The 25,003-nt window shown below is 43.2% G+C and overlaps 1 protein-coding gene across 1 annotated transcript in view; it reads right to left on the reverse strand.

The window, feature by feature from the left end:
- The window catches only part of LOC137331248 (diacylglycerol kinase theta), a 168,239-nt gene that overhangs the window by 49,647 nt on the left and 93,589 nt on the right, over positions 1-25,003 (reverse strand). Inside the window, exons 16-17 of the mRNA XM_067994908.1 lie at positions 12,152-12,303; positions 9,399-9,547 (exon numbers count right to left, since the gene is read on the reverse strand). Of these exons, the coding sequence (XP_067851009.1) occupies positions 9,399-9,547; positions 12,152-12,303 (301 nt within the window). The remainder of the gene's footprint in view (positions 1-9,398; positions 9,548-12,151; positions 12,304-25,003) is intronic.

Genomic DNA, 25,003 nt, shown 5'->3' on the forward strand with positions numbered 1-25,003 from the left:
AAGATCATGGCTGATCTGTGATCTAACTCCATATACCTGCCTTTGGCCCATATCCCTTAACACCTTTGATTGCCAAAAAGCTATCTATATCACATTTAAATTTAGCAATTGAGCTAGTATCAATTGCCGTTTGCGGAAGAGAGTTCCAAACTTCTACCACCCTTTGTGTGTAGAAATGTTTCTAATCTCACTCCTGAAAGGTCTGGCTCTAATTTTTAGACTGTGCCCCCTACTCCTAGAATCCCCAACCAGCGGAAATAGTTTCTCTCTATCCACCCTATCCGTTCCCCTTAATATCTTATAAACTTCGATCAGATCACCCCATAACCTTCGAAACTCTAGAGAATACAACCCCAATTTGTGTAACCTCTCCTCATAACTTAACCCTTGAAGTCCTGGTATCATTCCAGTAAACCGACACTGCACTCCCTCCAAGGCCAATATGTCCTTCCGAAGGTGCGGTGCCCAGAACTGCTCACAGTACTCCAGGTGCGGTCTAACCAGGGTTTTGTATAGCTGCAGCATAACGTCTGCCCCCTTGTACTCTAGTCCTCCAGATACAAAGGCCAGCATTCCATTAGCCTTATTGATTATTTTCTGCACCTGTTCATGACACTTCAATGATCTATGTACCTGTATCCCTAAGTCCCTTTGGACATCCACTGTTATTAACTTTTTACCATTTAGAAAGTACCCTGTTCTATCCTTTTTTGATCCAAAGTGGATGACCTCACATTTGTCTACATTGAACTCCATTTGCCACAGTTTTGCCCATTCACCTAATCTATCAATATCCCTTTGTAATTTTATGTTTCCATCCACACTGCTTACAATGCCACCAATCTTTGTGTCATCAGCAAACTTAGATATGAGACTTTCTATGCCTTCATCTGAGTCGTTAATAAATATTGTGAATAATTGAGGCTCCAAGACAGATCCCTGCAGGACTCCACTAGTCACATCCTGCCAATGTAAGTACCTACCCATTATCCCTACTCTCTGTCGCCTTTCGCTCAGCCAACTTCCTAACCAAGTCCGTACTTGTCCCTCGATTCCATGGGCTTCTATCTTAGCCAACAGTCTCTTATGTGGGACCTTATCAAATGCCTTCTGGAAGTCCATATAAATAACATCCATTGACATTCCCCTGTCCACTACTTTAGTCACCTCTTCAAAAAATTCAATCAGGTTTGTCAGGCACGACCTACCTTTCACAAATCCATGCTGGCTCTCTCTGATTAACTGAAAATTCTCGAGGTGTTCAATCACCCTATCCTTAATTATAGACTACAGCATTTCCCCCATAACAGATGTTAGGCTAACTGGTCTATAATTCCCTGGTTTCCCCCTCTCTCCTTTCTTCAAAAGCAGAGTGACATGTGCAATTTTCCAATCTAGAGGAACAGTTCCTCAATCTAGAGAACTTTGAAAGATTATAGTTAGGGCATCTGCAATGTGCTCACCTACTTCCTTTAAAACTCTGGGATGGAAACCATCTGGTCCTGGGGATATGTCACTCTTCAGTGCTATTATTTTCTTCATAATTGTTGCCTTACTTATGTTAATTTTATCGAGTCCCCGATTCAATATTAGTTTTCTTGGGATTTCCGGCATGCTATCCTCTTTTTCAACTGTAAATACTGACGCAAAGTAATTGTTCAACATGTCCGCCATTTCCCCATTGTCATTGACAATATCCCCACTTTCAGTTTTTAAGGGGCCAAGAGGGACCACCCTCTTTTTCCTAATATAACTATAAAAGTTCTTTGTATTGGTTTTGATATCCCTTGCAAGGTTCTTTTCATACTCTCTTCTTGTAGCTCTTACTATCTGTTTTTTTTTTTTTTTTTTTTTTCGCTCTCTCTCTCCCCCCAGTGTTTCTCTCTCTCTCCCCCCATTTTTTCTCTCTCTCTCCCCCCAGTGTTTATCTCCCTCTCCTCCCAGTGTTATTCTCTCTCTCCCACCAGTGTTTCTCTGTCTCTCCCACCAGTGTTTCTCTGTCTCTCCACAGTGTTTCTCTCTGTCTCTCCCCAGTGTTTCTCTCTCTCTCCCCCCAGTGTTTCTCTATCTCCCCCCAGTGTTGCTCTGTCTCTCTCCATCCCCACAGTGTTTCTCTCTCTCTCTCTTTCCTCCCCCAGTGTTTCTCTCTCTTTCTCTCTCCACAGTGTTCCTCTCTCTCCCCAGTATTTCTCTCTCTCTCTCTCCCCCCAGTGTTTCTCTCTCTCTCTCCCTCTCTCTCTCCCCTCAGTGTTTTTCTCTCTCTCTCCCCCAGTGTTTCTCTCTCTCTTTCCCCCCAGTGTCCATCTCTCTCCCACCAGTGTCTCTCTCTCTCTCTCACCCCAGTGTTTCTCTCTCTCCTCCCAGTGTTTCTCTCTCTCTCCCCCCAGTTTCCATCTCTCTCCCACCAGTGTCTCTCTCTCTCTCTCCCCTCAGTGTTCCTCTCTCTCCCCCCAGTGTTTCACCATCTCTCTCCCTCTCTCTCTCCCCCAAGTGTTTCTCTCTCTCTCACCCCCAGTGCTTCTCTCTCTCTCTCTCCCCCCAGTGTTTCCCTCTCTCTCACCCCCAGTGTTTATAGAATCATAGAATCATAGAAGTTACAACATGGAAACAGGCCCTTCGGCCCAACATGTCCATGTCGCCCAGTTTATACCACTAAGCTAGTCCCAATTGCCTGCACTTGGCCCATATCCCTCGATACCCATCTTCCCCATGTAACTGTCCAAATGCTTTTTAAAAGACAAAATTGTACCCGCCTCTACTACTGCCTCTGGCAGCTCGTTCCAGACACTCACCACCCTTTGAGTGAAAAAATTGCCCCTCTGGATCCTTTTGTATCTCTCCCCTCTCACCTTAAATCTGTGCCCCCTCGTTATAGACTCCCCTACCTTTGGGAAAAGATTTTGACTATCGACCTTATCTATGCCCCTCATTATTTTATAGACTTCTATAAGATCACCCCTTAACCTCCTACTCTCCAGGGAATAAAGTCCCAGTCTGTCTAACCTCTCCCTGTAAGTCAAACCATCAAGTCCCGGTAGCATCCTAGTAAATCTTTTCTGCACTCTTTCTAGTTTAATAATATCCTTTCTATAATAGGGTGACCAGAACTGTACACAGTACTCCAAGTGTGGCCTCACCAATGCCCTGTACAACTTCAACAAGACATCCCAACTCCTGCATTCAATGTTCTGACCAATGAAACCAAGCATGCTGAATGCCTTCTTCACCACCCTATCCACCTGTGACTCCACTTTCAAGGAGCTATGAATCTGTACTCCTAGATCTCTTTGTTCTATAACTCTCCCCAACGCCCTACCATTAACGGAGTAGGTCCTGGCCCGATTCGATCTACCAAAATGCATCACCTCACATTTATCTAAATTAAACTCCATCTGCCATTCATCGGCCCACTGGCCCAATTTATCAAGATCCCGTTGCAATCCTAGATAACCTTCTTCACTGTCCACAATGCCACCAATCTTGGTATCATCTGCAAACTTACTAACCATGCCTCCTAAATTCTCATCCAAATCATTAATATAAATAACAAATAACAGCGGACCCAGCACCGATCCCTGAGGCACACCGCTGGACACAGGCATCCAGTTTGAAAAACAACCCTCGACAACCACCCTCTGTCTTCTGTCGTCAAGCCAATTTTGTATCCAATTGGCTACCTCACCTTGGATCCCATGAGATTTAACCCTCTGGAACAACCTACCATGCGGTACCTTGTCAAATGCTTTGCTGAAGTCCATGTAGACCACGTCTACTGCACAGCCCTCATCTATCTTCTTGGTTACCCCTTCAAAAAACTCAATCAAATTCGTGAGACATGATTTTCCTCTCACAAAACCATGCTGACTGTTCCTAATTAGTCCCTGCCTCTCCAAATGCCTGTAGATTCTGTCCCTCAGAATACCCTTTGTTGATCTTTGTATCTTTCCCATTCGCCAGGATCTGTGTCATTTTTTGCCTTTTTGTATGCCCTTTCCTTATGTTTTATACTGTCCCTTACCTCTTTAGTTGTCCATGGCTGTTTTTTTTGGCAGGTAGAGTTCTTGCCCCTCAGGGGTATAACCCGATTCTGTATCACGTTAAATGTTTCTTTAAACATTTCCCATTGATCATCAGTAGTTTTATCCATTAACAGATTTTCGCAGTTTACTGTGGACAGTCTCTGTCTCATCCCATTGAAGTCGGCCTTACCCAAGTCTAGAATCTTAGCAGCTGACTCACTTTTTTCCCTTTCAAACATTACATTGAATTCGATCATGTTATGATCACTATTGGATAGATGTTCACGCACAGTTAAGCTGTTAACTAAATCTGGTTCATTACTCATTACTAAATCTAGTATGGCTTGCTCCCTTCTTGCCTCTCGGACATACTGCTGTAGAAAACTATCCCGGACACACTCAAGAAATTCACTACCTTTCTGACAGTTGCTAGTCTGCTTTTCCCAATCTATGTGAAGGTTAAAGTCCCCCATTAAGACCACTATGCCTTTCTTACACGCTTGTCTAATGTCTGCATTTACACAATCTAGCACTTCAGAGCTGCTGCCAGGGCTCCGCGATGCAGAGAAACTCGTGGATAGCACGTTTAGCGAGTTGGTCACACCGCAGGTAAAGGGTATACAGGCAGGAAGTGAATGGGTGACCACCAGGAAGAGTAAGAGATGCAGGCAGGTAGTGCAGGGGTCCCCTGTGTCCATCCCCCTCTCAAACAGATATGCCACTTTGGATGCTGTTGGGGGGGATGACTTATCAGGGGAAGGCAGCAGCAGCCAACTTCCTGGCACCACGGGTAGCTCTGCTGCACAGGCTGGGAGGAAAAAGAGTGGCAGAGCTATAGTGATAGGGGACTCAATTGTAAGGGGAATAGACAGGCGTTTCTGCGGCCGCAACCGAGACTCCAGGATGGTGTGTTGCCTCCCTGGTGCAAGGATCAAGGATGTCTCGGAGCGGCTACAGAACATTTTGGAGGGGGAGGGCGAACAGCCAGCTGTCGTGGTGCACATAGGCACCAACGATATAGGTAAAAAAGGGGATGAGGTCCTAAAAGCAGAATATAGGGAGTTAGGAGGTAAATTAAAAAATAGGACCTCAAAGGTAGTAATCTCAGGATTGCTGCCAGTGCCACGTGCTAGTCAGAGTAGAAATAGGAGGATATTTCAAATGAATACGTGGCTAGAGGAATGGTGCAAGGGGGAGGGATTCAAATTCCTGGGACACTGGAAACGGTTCTGGGGGAGGTGGGACCAGTACAAACCGGACGGTCTGCACCTGGGCAGGGCCGGGACCGCTGTCCTAGGAGGAGTGTTTGCTAGTGCTGTTGGGGAGGGTTTAAACTAAAGTGGCAGGGGGTTGGGAACCTGAGCAGGGAGAGAGAGGAAAGCGTAACAGGAAGGGACAGAAGGTATGGAGTAATAGGTAAAGTGTTAAAAAAGGAAAAAGCAGGAACTAAGCGTCACAAAACAGATTTGAAAGTTCTTTATCTGAATGCACGTAGCATTCGTAATAAAATGGACGAGTTAACGGCACAAATAACTACGTATGGGTATGATCTTGTGGCCATTACAGAAACATGGCTGCAGGGTGACAACGACTGGGAATTAAATATGCCAGGGTATTTAACAATCAGGAAGGACAGGCAGGAAGGAAGGGGAGGTGGGGTGGCTATGTTAATAAAGGAAGGAATCACTGTAATACAGAGAAATGATATTGGGACAAAGCATCAAGATAATGAAACAGTTTGGGTGGAGATAAGGAATAATAAGGGAAAAAAAACATTAGTGGGCGTAGTATATAGGCCTCCTAATAGTTGCAACTCTGCTGGAAGAAGTATTAATCAGGAGATAGTCGGGGCATGTAATAAGGGAACAGCCATAATTATGGGGGATTTTAATTATCATATTAACTGGACAAATCAAATTGGGCAGAGCAGCCTTGAGGACGAGTTCATTGAGTGCATCAGGGATGGATTTCTTGAGCAGTATGTAACTGATCCTACAAGGGGGCAGGCAACCTTGGACCTGGTCCTGTGTAATGAGTCAGGATTAATTAATAATGTCCTAGTTAAGGATCCCCTTGGAACGAGCGACCACAACATGGTTGAATTCCATATCCAATTAGAGGGTGAGAAGGTTGATTCTCAAACAAGCGTACTGAGCTTGAATAAAGGAGACTATGATGGTATGAGAGCGGAATTGATTAAAGTGGACTGGGAAAATAGATTAAAGGGTAAGACGGTACATGAGCAGTGGTGTTCATTTAGGGAGTTATTTTACAACTTTCAAAATAAATATATTCCACTGAGGAAAAAAGGGTGTAAAAGAAATGACAGCCACCCGTGGCTAAGTAAAGAAATCAAGGATAGTATCCGACTAAAAACAAGGACATATAAGGTAGCCAAACTTAGTGGGAGGATAGAAGATTGGGAATTCTTCAAAAGACAGCAAAAAGTAACTAAAGGATTGATTAAGAAAGGGAAGTTAGATTATGAAAAGAAATTAGCAAAAAATATAAAAACAGATAGCAAGAGTTTCTATAGTTATATAAAAAGAAAAAGGGTGGCTAAGGCAAACTTAGGTCCCTTAGAGGATGAGACCGGGAAATTAATGGTGGGAAACATGGAGATGGCAAAAATGCTGAACAAATATTTTGTTTCAGTCTTTACAGTAGAGGACACTAAGAATATCCCAACACTGGACAAACAGGGGACTCTCGGGGGGGAGGAGCTAAATACGATTAAAATCACTCAAGAGATGGTACTCAGTAAAATAATGGGACTCAAGGCGGATAAATCCCCTGGACCTGATGGCTTCCATCCTAGGGTCTTGAGGGAAGTGGCAGTAGGGATTGTGGATGCTTTGGTGATAGTTTTCCAAAATTCCCTGGACTCAGGAGAGGTCCCGGCAGATTGGAAAACTGCTAATGTAACACCGTTATTTAAAAAGGGTAGTAGGCAGAAGGCTGGAAATTATAGGCCAGTTAGCTTAACATCTGTGGTGGGTAAAATTTTGGAGTCTATTATTAAGGAGACAGTAACGGAACATTTAGATAAGCATAATTTAATAGGACAAAGTCAGCATGGCTTTATGAAGGGGAAGTCATGTCTGACAAATTTGCTTGAGTTCTTCGAGGATATAACGTATAGGGTGGATAAAGGGGAACCAGTGGACGAGGTGTATTTAGACTTCCAGAAGGCATTCGACAAGGTGCCACATAAAAGATTATTACTTAAGATAAAAAATCACGGGATTGGGGGTAATATTCTGGCATGGGTGGAGGATTGGTTATCAAACAGGAAGCAGAGAGTTGGGATAAATGGTTCATTTTCGGACTGGCAACCAGTAACCAGTGGTGTTCCACAGGGGTCGGTGCTGGGTCCCCAACTCTTTACAATCTATATTAACGATTTGGAGGAGGGGACCGAGTGCAACATATCAAAATTTGCAGATGATACAAAGATGGGAGGGAAAGTAGAGAGTGAGGAGGACATAAAAAACCTGCAATGGGATATAGACAGGCTGGGTGAGTGGGCGGAGATTTGGCAGATGCAATATAATATTGGAAAATGTGAGGTTATGCACTTTGGCAGGAAAAATCAGAGAGCAAGTTATTTTCTTAATGGCGAGAGACTGGAAAGTACTGCAGTACAAAGGGATCTGGGGGTCCTAGTGCAAGAAAATCAAAAAGTTGGTATGCAGGTGCAGCAGGTGATCAAGAAAGCCAACGGAATGTTGGCTTTTATTGCTAGGGGGATAGAATATAAAAACAAGGAGGTATTGCTGCAGTTATATAAGGTATTGGTGAGACCGCACCTGGAATACTGCATACAGTTTTGGTCTCCATACTTAAGAAAAGACATACTTGCTCTCGAGGCAGTACAAAGAAGGTTCACTCGGTTAATCCCGGGGATGAGGGGGCGGACATATGAGGAGAGGTTGAGTAGATTGGGACTCTACTCATTGGAGTTCAGAAGAATGAGAGGCGATCTTATTGAAACATATAAGATTGTGAAGGGTCTTGATCGGGTGGATGCAGTAAGGATGTTCCCAAAGATGGGTGAAACTAGAACTAGGGGGCATAATCTTAGAATAAGGGGCTGCTCTTTCAAAACTGAGATGAGGAGAAACTTCTTCACTCAGAGGGTGGTAGGTCTGTGGAATTTGCTGCCCCAGGAAGCTGTGGAAGCTACATCATTAGATAAATTTAAAACAGAAATAGACAGTTTCCTAGAAGTAAAGGGAATTAGGGGTTATGGGGAGCGGGCAGGAAATTGGACATGAAGCTGAGTTCGGATCGGTCAATGCCCTGTGGGTGGCGGAGAGGGCCCAGGGGCTATGTGGCCGGGTCCTGCTCCGACTTCTTGTGTTCTTTAGATTTGTGGTTGGGATCAGATCAGCCATGATCTTATTGAATGGCGGAGCAGGCTCGAGGGGCCGATTGGCCTACTCCTGCTCCAATTTCTTATGTTCTTATGTTCTTATGTTCTATACACAACTCCCACTATAGTCGTAGATCCTTTCCTATTTTTCAATTCAACCCATAAGGTCTCTGTTGGCTGCTTACCTCTCGTTATATCCCCCTTTATCATTGAAGTGATTTCATCTCTAATCACTAAGGCTACTCCTCCCCCTCTTCCATTTTCCCTATCTCTCCTGTAGACCTTATAACCCGGTATATTTAGTTCCCAATCCTGACCATCCTGCAGCCGTGTCTCAGTAATAGCTATCATGTCATACCCTCCAATTTGAATTTGAACCTGTCGTTCATTTAATTTATTCCTTATACTCTGTGCATTTGTATATAGAACTCTCAGTTGGGCCACACACCCTAGCCTGACCTTCAGCTTTGATGCTGCGTTAATCGCCTTACGCCTTCTAGTTTCCACTTTATCTGTATTAAGGAGAAACTTCTTTACTCAGAGAGTGGTGAGAATGTGGAACTCACTACCACAAGGAGTAGTTGAGATGAATAGCATAGATATATTTAAGGGGAAGCTAGATAAACACATGAGGGAGAAAGGAATAGAAGGATATGCTGATAGGGTGAGATGAAGTAAGGTGGGAGGAGGCTTGTGTGGAGCACAAAGACCAGCATAGACCTGTTGGGCCGAATGGCCTGTTTTTGTGCTGTACATTCTATGTCGGCAGAAGCTCTGGAGCTGCCACTCGAATTTGAAAATTGGATGAAGACACCCCCCCAACCCCCACCCACATTCCCTCACCACGTCCCCTCAGACCCAAACCTCCTGTGAAAGGAGCTGTAAAAATGCAAGTCTTCCTTTATTTTTCAATGACCGGAGTTAGTGATAAACATGATGAAGGATTACAGGCTACATCAAACTGCGCAAAGTCTGGTTAAAATGGTGGAGAGCATCTATCTCACCTGTTCCCAAAGGTAACACAGCGACAGGGGGCACTGGACAGTTCAGCTTGCATCGAATCTCTTCCAGAACACCCAGAACCCAACCAACTGTTCCATCTCCTCCGCAAACCAGCATTCGAAAATATGGAAGCTGCCGGAACGTGTGCAGTCTGTAGGCGAAGGTGGGCAAAGAGATATAAGAACGTAAGAGCGAAATAAATGGTCCAGCACATTAGTTCATCAGCACATTACAGCCAACAGACTGGCAGAATCTGTAGTCAAGATCCTTAAAGAAACAGATAACTCGATAATATGTAAAAGATTGCCACAAACCAGGGGACATGAACTCAAACTTAAAAGGAAAGATGCGGAGACAGTATAGCTTTAAATAATTTCTGTAGATGGTAATAGATTTAAGATTATATGTAAGGGATTTAGTTCAGAGTGGCAAATGATACTGGTTTACTGTACTACCCACTCATTCTCTCTGCTGGTGTCAGTGGAGATTTCATTTAAATGTATAAAATACCTAAATGAACTTCAATTCTGCAGCAGGCAAATTTTCTTGTCGTCGCTCCCATACAAAGTACTTAAAAAAAACTTTTAAAAACAGGTTAAGATGTTCCACTCCAAAGGGTTGCCAGCGCTGCTACATTCCTCCTCTTTGGGATGTGAGCTATATGTGCAGCAGATGAAGCAGTAAGGCACAGGTTTATTTTTTATATAACACCCACTGAATAATTTAAAGCAAAAAAAAAACAGGATGAGTTGAGGGAAATTTTCTGCTCCTGGAATCTAGTCCCAAGGCTCCCTCGTGCTATGAAATATGTATAAACTACCCGAGTTCCTCCTGCCCATCCCTGAATATTTTATTACTTACTCTGGCAGCTAGTATTTTATACAATTCAAATGCTCCCTGTGAAATCCCTGGCTTGACAAAGTTGCATCTTCCAGGGCAAAGGTTTATAAATAGTAGCAACAGGACATGTCTCACCAGATCACAGAGCTCTATCGGAGGAGTCCCCACCTTACAGGGGCAGCTTTTCAAGCTTCGACATATTATAGAATCATACAGCAAAGGAGGACATTCGGCCCATCGTGCCTCTGCCGGCTCTTTGAAAGAGCTATCCAATTAGTCCCACTCCTCCTGCTCTTTCCCCAGAGCCCAGAAAATCTTTCCTTTTATGTATTAATTCAATTCCCTTTTGAGAGTCATTGCTGAATCTGCCTCCACTGCCCTGTCAGGCAGTGTATTCCAGATCAGAACAACTCGCTGCGGAAAAAAATTCTCCTTATTTTCCTCCTGGATTTTTTGTCAATTATCTTAAATCTGTGTCCTCTCATTATCGACCCGCCTGCCAGTGGAAACAGTTTCTCCCTATGTACTCTTATTAAAATTCCTCATAATTTTGAACACTTCTATTAATTCTCCCCTTAACCTCTCTGCTCTAAGGAGAACAATCCCAGTTTGTCCAGTCTCTCCTCATAATTGAATTCCCTCATCCCTGGTACCAGTCTAGGAAATCTCCTCTGCACCCTCTCCAAGGCCTTGACATCCTTCCTAAAGTGCGGTGCCCAGAATTGGACACATTACCGCAGCTGAGGCCTAACCAGTGATTTATAAAGGTTCAGCATAACTTCCTTGCTTTTGTACTCTATGCCTCTATTTATAAAGCCCAGGATCCTGTATGTCTTTTTTACAGCCTTCTCAACTTGTCCTGCCACCATCAAAGACTTGTGTACGTGAATTTGAGGAAACAATCTACGTATCAAGTTCCTCATACACATAGGTATCTGTATCATGTGTTATAACTATTGACTTGTCCAGTAGGGGAGACTCTTTCTCTCTCTCACACACTCTCTCTCTTCTCTCCCTATGGGTGCTCTGGGTTGTATTATCTGGGACAATCTTCTCCTTACGACTCTCCTTGTCTGGAATCACACCTCCACTCGCAGCTTGAGAGAAACAGGTACTGCAGGGCACTGAATCCCTGTGCTTTATTTAAAGGCTCAATTCATTTCAATAAAATGAACCTCTCCCTCTAGCTTGGACTTTCTTTTTTGAGAAGCCAGTGTGTGCCGTGTATTACACAGTGCTGAAAAGTGCAGTCCTTCTACATTCATTTACAATACTGGCTTTGTTCTCTTGTCTGAGCCATGACTTTTGTGTGGGTGAGATGAATTCATATTAAGTGTCAGCCTACACAGACTATTAGTTGGATCGCAGGAGCTGATAACTAAATCGGGAAACCCATTAGGCACAAGTGGTTTAATGCACATTAAAAACAACTTCAGTTAAAATAGTGAATTTTCAAGTTATATTTTGAAAGAGCAAATTTTAAGTGGAACTACATTAATTTGTCATCAATATATTTCTGAGGCTCTTTCTTTAAGCCTAGTGTTAGAATGTTAGATGTAACCTTATATCAGCACCACAGCCACAAGTCAAATTTTTCTGAAGACATCAACATTACATTTTGTAAAGAGACAGAGTGATCTTTACCCCAGCAGACTCGTGTTTTCTGCATTATTTCCAACTGCACCATTTTATACAAGTTTTTCTGTTCTTGGAAAGTCATGTAACATTCTTAAGCCTCATCAAGAAATAAGCTGGAGCTGCTCCGGCCCCATATAAGCAGTGAGCTACAGGGACACCAAAAGCCTAAAAAGTAGGCCACAATGCAATGAGTTTCAGTGGAAGTTAAATTAATATTCTTGCACTGAATGGTAATCCTTTGTTTGCAAAATCTATCATGTACAAAATGACACATTACCCAGATAGAGGCCCTCCATTAGAAAGGTCAAAGACCTGATGAGGATTCAGAAGTTTCCGGAAGCTGTACAGAAGTTCTCGCCCTTTAAGGTCCCCACTCTTTGGATTCACAAACAGAAGGAGAGGATAGGAATCCTGTGGCAGATGTTTGACCTGACATTAAAAATAAATTAAATAAGTTATTAATGAACACAGCCAGAAACACTGACTGATTACAAGACTACACAGTGAGCACAACTAACTAACAACATGTGATATGTGTCAGGTATTAATAACACTCGATATATATATTAGGAAAGCAAGCATAACCAACTACCGACACTCAATATATATCAGAAGCAGTGGACATAACCAACTAACGACACTCAATATATATCAGAAGCAGTGGACATAACCAACTAACGACACGCAATTTGTGTCAGGTATATTCCATTTCAGCTTTTTGCAATGTTCCTTTCCACATAGAATGCTTATGCTCGTCTTAATGCATTCCATCGTTAGGCCCATAGCACTCAGTACCTTGATGCCGAGCCAGTTGTTTGATCAAGAGCAGTGCAATGTCTTACCTACGTAGATCCTACTGAGTGACAACAGGTGAACACAATCTTAACCTTAACTATCAGAGAATACTGTTCGCTAGTCATAAATAAAAAATACAACTCTTATCATTCACTTTTCTTGGTATTCTGGGGATTTATCTAAATGTAAAAGCTATAACAAAGGAGATTTTAATGACACAATGAGTTTGCCAACACAAGGATTTGCTGCTAATCCGTGTTATTGAGCTCTCAATTATAGCTAAATATGATATTTGGTAATGACAGGTAATTTGGCCTCACCTGAAGCCTGAAAGTGACATCAGCCTCAGACTGTGCAGGTAAGGATTCCACACTGGAACAGGGGCAGAAACCCAGCAAAAGCATCCTAACCAAGGGTTCATAACCAGAATTGATTAAAATGTTCTTATTTTGCAGCTCTTAGCAGAATCAGTGCACACGGTGGTATTTTGCAAATACAGAAGGGATTAATATGCACACCAGCCAATTCAACTGCCAATTTAGTGCACTGTGTATTAACATAATTTAAATGTTTAGATGGAGCAAATTCTGCTGAAAGTCATTCATGTTCCAGCATGATATAAATAATCTTTTTACACATTTAATAATCTTTCACAAAATGCAAATTCCTTTACAATTAAGCACAATTATATAACACAAACACATAATACAGAAACAGGAGGAAATCAATCCAATGCACATTAATGCAGTAGTATATCTTTAAATACTTTTAACTGTTTTTACATCGTTTCAGATATTGTTGGAAGCTGCTGATAATATTATATACGATGAAGTAAATCCGTTTCTAGTGCAGAGCTTTGCTCAGCAGGAGTGCCGATTGGAGAATTGCAGGAGGAAGTCAGCAGCTTGATTTGTGCTACTTCCAATTTTCAGATCGTTAAAGAACTGCAGCTCAGGGGCAGAGATTCTCCAGGTCCAATTCTCCGATCTGCAAGGGTTGGGGGGGTGGTGGGGGGGGAAAGAGGGGGAGCCTAATTGAATTTATCATTTATCCTTGTATGTTGGAGGCACTTCAGATACAAACGTTTAATCTTTTGAAGCCGAAGTTGTCCAGCCTTTTTCAAGAGTGTTACAGGTGGCTCCATGTACACAGATACAATACAGATACAGTATGCAATAAAGGAAAGGCAGAGGGCATACATCTTCGACACACATGGGGTAAGACAGACACTAGGGCTGTACGTGGCTCCCTATTCTATGTTCTACAACTAACACTTACCTGGTGTTTCTGGGGAAAGCAGCTAGTGACAAAAATAGAAATTGGCAGAACAAAGAAAAGAAATGTCACACTCAATATTGTAACGTTTTAGCACTGTACCTTAAATAAAAATTCCTTTGTCTCCTGGGAATATATTGGACATTATTTCCCAGTCACCTGTAACATTCAATTAGGGATCCTGCTTCGAGTCTCGAGAGTATTTACTAGAAGTTAGGCGTTCCTGCAGATAATGCACTCCCTGGTTGAAGACAATGTCCTACATTTCATTTCCAAAACCAATTCTCCCACCAATAATTTTAGTGAAAAAGTCAACATTTTCATATTTCCCACTTTGCATGTGTGCTGAAGTTTTTTTCAGTAAAATTATCGACAAAAGGAATTTCATCCACAGAGATACTGGGGTAAAAATGTGCTTTGGATCCTAACACTCCCAGTCTATAGAAATCAATGGATAACACTCCCAGTCCATTGAAATCAATGGATAACACTCCCAGTCCATTGAAATCAATGGATAACACTCCCAGTCTGTAGAAATCAATGGATAACACTCCCAGTCCATTGAAATCAATGGATAACACTCCCAGTCCATTGAAATCAATGGATAACACTCCCAGTCCATTGAAATCAATGGATAACACGCCCAGTCCATTGAAATCAATGGATAACACTCCCAGTCCATTGAAATCAATGGATAAGGGCAAAAATAGAAGGACAAGAGCAGCAGGCACATGGGAACAACATCACCTGCACGTTCCCCTCCAAGTCACACACCATCCCGACCTGGAAATATATCACCGTTCCTTCATTGTCGCTGGGTCAAAATCCTGGAACTCCCTTCCTAACAGCACTGTGGGAGAACCTTCACCACACGGACTGCAGCGGTTCAAGAAGGCGGCTCACCACCACCTTCTCAAGGGCAATTAGGGATGGGCAATAAATGCCGGCCTCGCCAGCGATGCCCACATCCCATGAACGAATAAAAAAACACTCCCAGTCCATTGAAATCAATGACTAACACTCCCAGACCATTGAAATCAATGGATAACACTCCCAGACCATTGAAATCAGTGGATAACACTCCCAGACCATTGAAATCAATGGATAACACTCCCAGACCATTGAAATCAATGGATAACACTCCCAGACCATTGAAATCAATGGATAACACGCCCAGTCCATTGAAATCAATCCATCTCTTATGCCTTCTGGAAGTCCATATAAACAACATCCATAGTAGTAGACATTCCCCTGTCTACTACTTTAGTAAACAATTTTACAACACCAAGTTATAGTCCAGCAATTTTATTTTAAATTCACAAGCTTTCGGAGGCTACCTCCTTCCTCAGGTGAACGATGCGGAAATGAAGTCCTCGAAATGAAGTCGCATTTATAATTCACAGAACAATGCTGGTGATAACAGACAGTTTTTTCAACTGCCCGTTGCCAAGGCAATCAGTGTGCAGACAGACAGGTGTTACCTGCCAGGTCTCAGAATATACAAATCACCAAAAAAAACAACAAACAAAAAAAAAAAACAGAGATAGAGAGGTAGAAACATAGAAAAGACAGCAACTGACCCGTTATATTAAAAACAGATAACATTTGTTCGCTGGTGGGGTAACGTGTAGCGTGACATGAACCCAAGATCCCGGTTGAGGCCGTCCTCATGGGTGCGGAACTTGGCTATCAATTTCACTACTACTTTAGTGGCCTCTTCAAAAAATTCAATCAAGTTCGTCAGGCATGACCTACCCTTTACAAATCCATGCTGGCTCTCTCTGATCAGCTGAAAATTTTCAAGGTGTTCAGTCTATCCTTAATTATAGACTCCATTAATTTCCCAACAACAGATGTTAGGCTAACTCAACTATAATTCCCTGGTTTCCCTCTTTCACCTTTCTTAAATAGCGGAATGACATGTGCAATATTCCAATCTAAAGGAACGGTTCCTGAATTGAGAGAACTTTGGAAGATTATAGTTAGGGCATCTGCAATGTGCTCACCTACTTCCTTTAAACCCCTGGGATGGAAACCATCTGGTCTTTGGGATTTGTCACTCTTTAGTGCCATTATTTTCTTCATTGTTAATTTGCTTACATTAATTGTGTTGAGTCCCCGTCCCTGATTCAAAATTAGTTTCCTTGGGTGTCCGGCATGCTCTTCCTCTACTGTAAATACTGACGCGAAGTAATTATTTAACATGTCCACCATTTCCTTATTTTCATTTACAGTATCACCACTAGCAGTTTTTAAGGGGCCCACACTGCTCTTGACCATCCTCTTTTTCCTAATACAATTGTAAAAATTATGTGTGTTGATTTTGATATCCCTTACATGTTTCTTTTCATACTCCCTTTTTGTAGCTCTTACTATTTGTTTTGTCACCATTTGCTGTTCTTTGTATCTCTCCCAGTCAGCAGGATCTGTTCTATTCTTTGTATTTTTGTATGCTTTTTCTTTTATTTCTATGTTGTCCCTTACCTCTTTCGTCGTCCATGGTTGTTTTTTTTTGGCAAGTGGAGCTCTTGCCCCTTAGAGGTATAAACTGGTTCTGCATCACGTTAATTCTTTTTTGAAAACCTCCCACTGATCTTCTGTTGTTTTACCCATTAACAGATTTGCCCAGTTTACTGTGGACAGTCTCTATCTCATCACATCGAAGTCGGCCTTACCTAAATTAAAATCTTAGTAGCTGATACGGGTTTCTCCCTTTCAAACAAAATGTTGAACTTGATCATATTGTTATCACTATTAGATAAATGTTCATGCACCATTAGGCTGTTCATGCACCATTAGGCTGTTAACAAAATCTGGCTCATTGCTCATTATTTATTTTTTTTTCCCCCTTTTTCCCTTCGTCGAGGGTTCTATAACAAGGGGACATAGATTCAAGGTAAAAGGCGGGAGGTTTAGAGGGGATTTGAGAAAGAACTTTTTCACCCAGAGGGTGGTTGGAGTCTGGAACTCACTGCCTGAAAGGGTTGTGGAGGCAGGAACCCTCACAACATTCAAGAAGCATTTGGATGAGCACTTGAAATGCCATAGCATACAAGGCTACGGACCAAATGCTGGAATATGAGATTAGAGTAGACAGGGCTTGATGGCCGGCGCGGGCACGATGGGCCGAAGGGCCTCTATCCGTGCTGTATAACTCTATGACTAATATGGCCTGTTCCCTTGTTGGTTCTAGGACATATTGTTGCAGAAAGCTGTCTTGAACACACTCAAGAAATTCATTACCTTTCTAACATGAGCTCATCTGCTTATCCCAATCTATATGAAAGTTAAAATCCCCCATTTAAACCACTCTGCCTTTGCTACATGCTTGTCTAATCTCTGCATTTATACATTCTGCCACTTCACAGCTGCTACCAGGGGGCCTATACACAACTTAAACAAAGCCAATTACATAGGTATGAGGGGCAAGTTGGCTAAGGTTGATTGGGAAATCAGGTTAAAAGGTATGACAGTAGATAAGCAATGCTGACATTTAAAGAAATATTTCAATATTCTCAACGAATATACATTCCATTGAGAACTAAAAACTCCACGGGAAAAGTGATTTGTTGCGGCTTACTGAAGAATTTATGGATAGTATCAGATTAAAAGAGGCCTATACTATTGCGAAGAAGACTAGTAAGCCCGAGGATTGGGAGAGTTTTAGAAACGGGCAAAGGATGACCAAAAAATTGATAAAAAGGGAGAAAACAGAATATGAAAGTAAACTAGCAAGAAATATAAAAACAGATTATCAGAGCTTCTACAAGTATATAAAAAGGAAGAGAGTAGCAAAAGTAAACAATGGTCCCCTAGAGGCTGAGACAGGAGAAATTATAATGGGGAATCAGGAAATGGCAGAGCCGTTAAACAAATATTTTGTATCTGTCTTCACAGCAGAAGACACAAAAAACATACCAAAAATAGTGGGGAACCAAGGGGTTAATGAGAGTGAGGAATTTAAAGTAATTAGTATCAGTAAAGAAAAAGTACTGAAAAAACTAATGGAACTAAAAGCTGATAAATCCCCTGGACCTGATGGCCTACATCAGAGGGTTCTAAAAGAGGTCATAGAGTCATAGAGTTATACAGCACGGATAGAGGCCCTTCGGCCCATCGTGTCCGCGCCGGCCATCAAGCCCAGTCTAATCTAATCCCATATTCCAGCATTTGGTCCGTAGCCTTGTATGCTATGGCATTTCAAGTGCTCATCCAAATGCTTCTTGAATGTTGTGAGGGTTCCTGCCTCCACAACCCTCTCAGGCAGTGAGTTCCAGACTCCAACCACCCTCTGGGTGAAAAAGTTCTTTCTCAAATCCCCTCTAAACCTCCCGCCTTTTACCTTGAATCTATGTCCCCTTGTTATAGAACCCTCAACGAAGGGAAAAAGCTCCTTAGTATCCATCCTATCTGTGCCCCTCATAATTTTGTACACCTCAATCATGTCCCCCCTCAGCCTCCTCTGCTCCAAGGAAAACAAACCCAATCTTCCCAGTCTCTCTTCATAGCTGAAGCGCTCCAGCCCTGGTAACATCCTGGTGAATCTCCTCTGCACCCTCTCCAAAGCGATCACATCCTTCCTGTAGTGTGGCGACCAGAACTGCACACAGTACTCCAGCTGTGGCCTAACCAGTGTTTTATACAGCTCCATCATAACCTCCTTGCTCTTATATTCTATGCCTCGGCTAATAAAGGCAAGTATCCCATATGCCTTCTTTACCACCTTATCTACCTGTTCCGCCGCCTTCAGGGATCTGTGAACTTGCACACCAAGATCCCTCTGACCCTCTGTCTTGCCTAGGGTCCTCCCATTCATTGTGTATTCCCTTGCCTTGTTAGTCCCTCCAAAGTGCATCACCTCGCACTTTTCCGGGTTAAATTCCATTTGCCACTGTTCCGCCCATCTGACCAACCCATCTATATCGTCCTGCAGACTGAGGCTATCCTCCTCGCTATTTACCACCCTACCAATTTTTGTATCATCAGCGAACTTACTGATCATACCTTTCACATTCATATCCAAATCGTTAATGTAGACCACAAACAGCAAGGGCCCCAGCACAGATCCCTGTGGTACCCCACTGGCCACAGGCTTCCAGTCACAAAAACAACCTTCGACCATCACCCTCTGCCTTCTGCCACAAAGCCAGTTTTGTATCCAAAGTGCCAAGGCACCCTGGACTCCATGGGCTCGTACCTTTTTGACCAGTCTCCTGTGCGGGACTTTATCGAAGGCCTTACTGAAATCCATGTATACCACATCCACTGCGTTACCCTCATCCACACGCCTAGTCACCCCCTCAAAAAATTCAATCAAATTAGTCAGACATGATCTTCCCTTGACAAAGCCATGTTGACTATCCCTGATTAATCCTTGCTTCTCCAAGTGGAGACTAATTTTGTCCTTCAGAATTTTTTCCAATAATTTTCCTACCACTGATGTTAGGCTCACTGGCCTGTAGTTCCCCGGTTTTTCCCTACTCCCCTTCTTGAATAATGGTACTACATTAGCGGTTCTCCAGTCCTCTGGCACATCCCCTGTGGCCAGAGAGGTTCTGAATATATGTGTTAGAGCCCCCGCAATCTCCTCCTTTGCCTCACACAATAGCCTGGGATACATTTCGTCCGGGCCTGGGGATTTATCCATTTTTAGGCCTGCTAATACCGCCAATACCTGCTCCCGCTCGATGTTAATATGTTCGAGTATATCACAGTCCCCCTGTCGTATTTCTATGTCTACGTCGTCCTTCTCCATAGTGAAAACAGATGCAAAAAATTCATTTAGAACCCCTCCTACATCTTCCGGCTCCACACACAGATTGCCATTTTTGTCCCTAATGGGCCCTATTTTTTCCCTAGTCATCCTCTTACCCTTAATATACTTATAAAACATCTTAGGATTTTCCTTTATTTTGCTCGCCAGTGTTTTTTCATGGCCCCTCCTTGATCTCCTAATTTCCTTTTTAAGTATCCCCCTGCACTTTTTGTACTCCTCTAGGGCTTCCTCCATCCTTAGCCTTTTGTATCTGCCAAAAGCCCTCCTTTTTTTCCTAATCCATTCTCGTATATCCCCTGACATCCAAGGTTCCCTGGAGTTCTTGGAACCACCCTTGACCTTTACGGGAACATGTTGCCATTGTATGGTCTCAATCTCCCTTCTGAAAGACTCCCATTGCTCCGATGCGGATTTTCCTACAAGCAGCTGATCCCAGTCCATTTTGGCCAGATCCTGCCTTATCCTATTAAAATCGGCCTTCCCCCAATTTAGAACCTTTATTTCCAGCCCCTCCCTGTCCTTTTCCATGACCACCTTAAATCTCACCGAATTATGGTCACTGTCACCAAAGTGCTCACCTACTAGCACTTCTTCCACTTGGCCGGCCACATTCCCTAGAATTAGGTCCAGTACCGCCCCCTCTCTTGTAGGACTTTCTACATGCTGGCTCAAAAAGCTCTCCTGGATGCACGTTAAGAATTTTGTACCCTCTAAGCCTTTTACACTCTGAGTATCCCAGTTAATATTGGGGAAGTTGAAATCCCCCACTATTATTACCCTATTATTTGCACAATTTTCTGAGATTTGCCTACATATCTGTTCCTCTATCTCCCCCTGACTGTTTGGGGGTCTATAGTACACTCCCATCAAAGTGCTTGCCCCCTTTTTGTTTTTAAGCTCCACCCATATGGCCTCATTTGAGGAACCTGCTAATATATCATCCCTCCTTATGGCAGTAATTGATTCTTTAATTAATATTGCGACCCCCCCTCCTCTTATACCTCCCCCTCTGTCTCGCCTGAAGATTCTGTACCCCGGAATATTGAGCTGCCAGTCTTGCCCCTCCCTCAGCCATGTCTCTGTGACAGCAACAATATCATACTCCCATGTGTTTATCAACACCTTCAGTTCATCCACCTTATTTGCAAGACTCCTTGCATTAAAATAGATGCCATCCAGCCTTGCCCTTACATATTTGCCCTGTCTTCCAAGCTGACTTGTTTTTTTCTCAATATTTGGCTGCACATCACCCCCTATTGTAGCTCCACTCTGTATCCCATCCCCCTGCCAAGTTAGTTTAAACCCCCACCAACAGTGCTAGCAAACCTCCCCGCAAGGATATTTGTCCCGCTCTGGTTCAGATGCAACCCGTCCGACTTGTACAAGTCCCACCTTCCCCAGAAGCAGGCCCAGTGATCCAGGAAACTGAAACCCTCCCTCCTGCACCAACTCTTTAGCCACGCATTCATCTGTTCTATCCTCCTATTTCTATACTCACTAGCCCGTGGCACTGGGAGTAATCCAGAGATTACAACCTTTGAGGTCCTGCTCTTTAATCTGCTACCTAGCTCCCTAAATTCTTGATGCAGGACCTCATCTCCCTTCCTACCTATGTCGTTGGTCCCAATGTGGACCACGACCTCTGCCTGCTCACCCTCCCCCTTGAGAATGCTGCAGAGATAGTGGATGCATTAGTTTTGATCTTCCAAAATTCCCTAGATTCTGGAATGTTCCCAGTGGATTGGAAGGTAGCAAATGTAGCCCCACTATTCAAGATAGGAGGAAGAGAGAAAACAAGGAATTACAGGCCAGTTAGCCTGACATCAGTCGTCGGGAAAATGCTGGAATCCATTATTAAGGAAGTGGTAACAGGGCACTTAGAAAACCATAATATGATTAGGCAGAGTCAACATGGTTTTATGAAAGGGAAATCGTGTTTGGCAATTTATTAGAGTTTTTTTGAGGATGTATCTAGCAGGGTAGACAAAGGGAAACCAGTAGATGTAGTATATTTGGATTTTCAAAAGGCACTCAATAAGGTGCCACATAAAAGGTGGTTACACAAGATAGGGGCTCACGGGGTTGGGGGTAATATATTAGCATGGATTGAGGCTTAGTTAATGGACACAAAACAGGGAGTAGGAATAAATGGCTCATCTTCAGGTTGGCAGGCTGTAACTAGTGGGGTACCGCAAGGATCAATGCTTGAGCCTCAGCTATTTACAATCTATGTTAATGACTTAGATGATGCGACCGAGTTAATGTATCCAACACCCGCACTCCTCCCCACGGCACCTTACTGTGTGAGGGCAGGAGATGCAACACCTGCCCTTTCACCTCCTCCCTTCCCACCGTCCAGGGCCCCAAACACTTCCAGGTGAAACAGCGGTTTACTTGTACTTCTTTCAATTTACTATACTGTATTCGCCGCACACAATGCGGTCTCCTCTACATTGGGGAGACCAAACGCAGACTGGGTGATCGCTTTGCTGAATACCTCCGCTCTGTCTGCACGTGTGACCCCGACCTTGACCTGCGGTCGCTTGCCATTTTAATTCCCCTTCCCACTGCTACTCTGACCTCTCTGTCCTCGGCCTCTTATACTGTTCCAATGAAACTCAATGGAAGCTCGAGGAACAGCACCTCATCTTTCATTTAGGCACTTTACAACCTTCCAGACTCAACGCTGATTTCAATAACTTCAGATCATAACCACTGCTCCCATTTTCTCAGTCAGCAAGTGCTGGTAATGGTTCTGCTGCTGCCATTTACAGCTACTCCTGATCAATCTTTTGTTTCTTAACCTGTCCCGTTACCACCCTCCTTGCCTTGCACCATCATCCCTTTTTGTCATTTAATCACTGGTGCCCTCCACCCTATCGCAGACCTTCCCTTTTGTTCTGTCCTCTCCCTCCCCTCCCCTTTCCCTGGCTCTGTACTTGCTTAAAAACTTTAACTCTTTTAACATCTTCCAGTTCTGATGAAAGGTCTTCGACCTGAAACGTTAACTCTGTTTCTTTCTTCACAGATGTTGCCTGACTTGCTGAGCTTCTTCAGCATTTTCTGTTTTTACTTCAGATTTCCACCATTCGCAGTATTTTGCTTTTGTTTATAAAACAAAATTTGACACCGAGTCACATAAGGAGATATTCGGACAGGTGACCAAAAGCTTGATCAAAGAGGTAAGTTTTAAGAAGCATCTTAAAGGAAAGATAAATAGAGAGGTGGAGAGGTTTAGGGAGGGAATTCCAGAGCTTAGGGACTAGGCAGCTGAAAGCTGGTGGGGCGATGAAAATCAGGGATGCGCAAAAGGCAAGAATTGAAAGCGTGCAGAGATCTCGGAGGGTTATAGGGCTGGAGGAGATTACAGAGATACAGAGAGGCGAGGTCACAGAGTGATTTAAAAACAAAGATGAGAATTTTAAAATCGAGGCATTCCCGGATCAGGAGCCAACGTAGGTCAACGAGTACAGGGATAATGGGTGATGGGACTTGGTGCGAGTCAGGATACAGGCAGCAGAGCTTTGGGTGAGCTGAAGTCTATAGAAATCAATGGGTAACGCTCCCATTAAGAACGTAAGAAATAGGAGCAGGAGTAGGCCATACGGCCCCTCGAGCCTGCTCCGCCATTCAATAAGATCATGTCTGATCTTCAACCTCAACTCCACTTTCCCATCCGATCCCCATATCCCTTGATTCCCCTCGAGTCCAAAAATCTATCGATCTCAACCTTGAATATACTCAATGACTCAGCATCCACAGCCCTCTGGGGTAGAGAATTCCAAAGATTCACAACCCACTGAGTGAAGAAATTCCTCCTCATCTCAGTCCTAAATGGCTGACCCTTTATCCTGCGACTATGCCCTATCTATAATCTATTGAAATCAATGGGTAACATTCCCAGTCTCTTGAAATTGACTATTCCCATTGGAGCAGAGAAGGCCAAGAAAAGATTTAATCAAAGGTTTTTAAAATTATGAAGGCTCTGATAGATTCAATAGGGAAAGACTATTTCCTATAGTTGGGGAGTTAGTGATAATGATCATCAATTTAATATTGTCATTAAGAGAGAGTGAGGAGAGAGTTAGGAGAAATTTCTTTATGCAGAAGGTGCATGGAATGCTTTGTCACACGAAGTTCAGGCAGAGACCATTGCATCATTTAATGAAAAATTGGATAATTATTTGAAGCAGAGGAAGATACAGGGCAATGGGGAGAGGGCAGGGCAGTGGGATTAGAGCTGGCACAGACACGATGGGCCGTATGGCCTCCTTCTGTGTGGTAACCTTCTATGGTTAATGCACGAGAGCTCATCACACTGTGCCTGAAACCCACACAGTGGAGACTTTTTTTTAAATCGAAGAAACTTATTTTTTTTGAAGACAATGAAAATAATTTGATGAATTTTGAAGGACTGTGCTGATAAAGATGAAGATGACTAAACATTTATCTGGAGAAGATTCTACAAGTTTTGCAACAAAGATTTTATAAAAAAAACATCGAATCATAGAATGTACCAGCATAGAAACAGGACCATCAAATTGGTGTCAGTTCTTTCTTCCACGAGCCACAGAGTCTAATCACATTTTCCTGCTCACTGCCCGTAACTTTAATGTTCCTCTTTTCAAGCAACTTTCTGGAGTACTTGCACAAGACTGTTAAACATTTTAGCAAGCTCGGAAAAATGGGCTCACTTTCACACACTGCATGAGTACAAATGGTCATATCCGGCTTCTCTTGGTGTCAGAAGATATCTTACAGGAGTTTGTCCCTTTTTGTGACCTTTCACATTGTGGGCCCACTCCAGCCACCCACACAACTTAATACTTTCAGGGAAGATTTTCCTCAGTGCTGTGCTGTCCTCTAGTGGTACAATACAATACTAACATACTAAGGACATATTGAAGTGGCAGCCGTGGCTCAGTGGGTCGCACTCTCACCTCTGTGTCAGAAGGTTGTGGGTTCAAGTCCCACTCCAGAGATTTGAGCACATAATCCAGTCTGACACTCCCAGTGCAGTACTGAACGAATGCTGCACTGTCTGAAGTGCCATCTTTTGGATAAGATGTTAAATTGAGGCCTCGCCTGCCCTCTCAGGTGGACATAAAAGATCCCATTCAAAGAAGAGCAGGGGAGTTCTCCTCTGTGTCCTGGTCAACATTTATCCCTCAGCCATTAAAAACAGATTGGCACAGATTTTCCTGGGGACCTCTACAGTGTAGGGACCCTTGAACAGCGCGGAAGAGGAAATTGTTGAGTAAGTGAATTATGTTAATTATGACA

The sequence above is a fragment of the Heptranchias perlo genome, chromosome 1 (genome assembly GCF_035084215.1).
Source record: "Heptranchias perlo isolate sHepPer1 chromosome 1, sHepPer1.hap1, whole genome shotgun sequence".
Lineage (NCBI taxonomy): Eukaryota > Metazoa > Chordata > Chondrichthyes > Hexanchiformes > Hexanchidae > Heptranchias > Heptranchias perlo.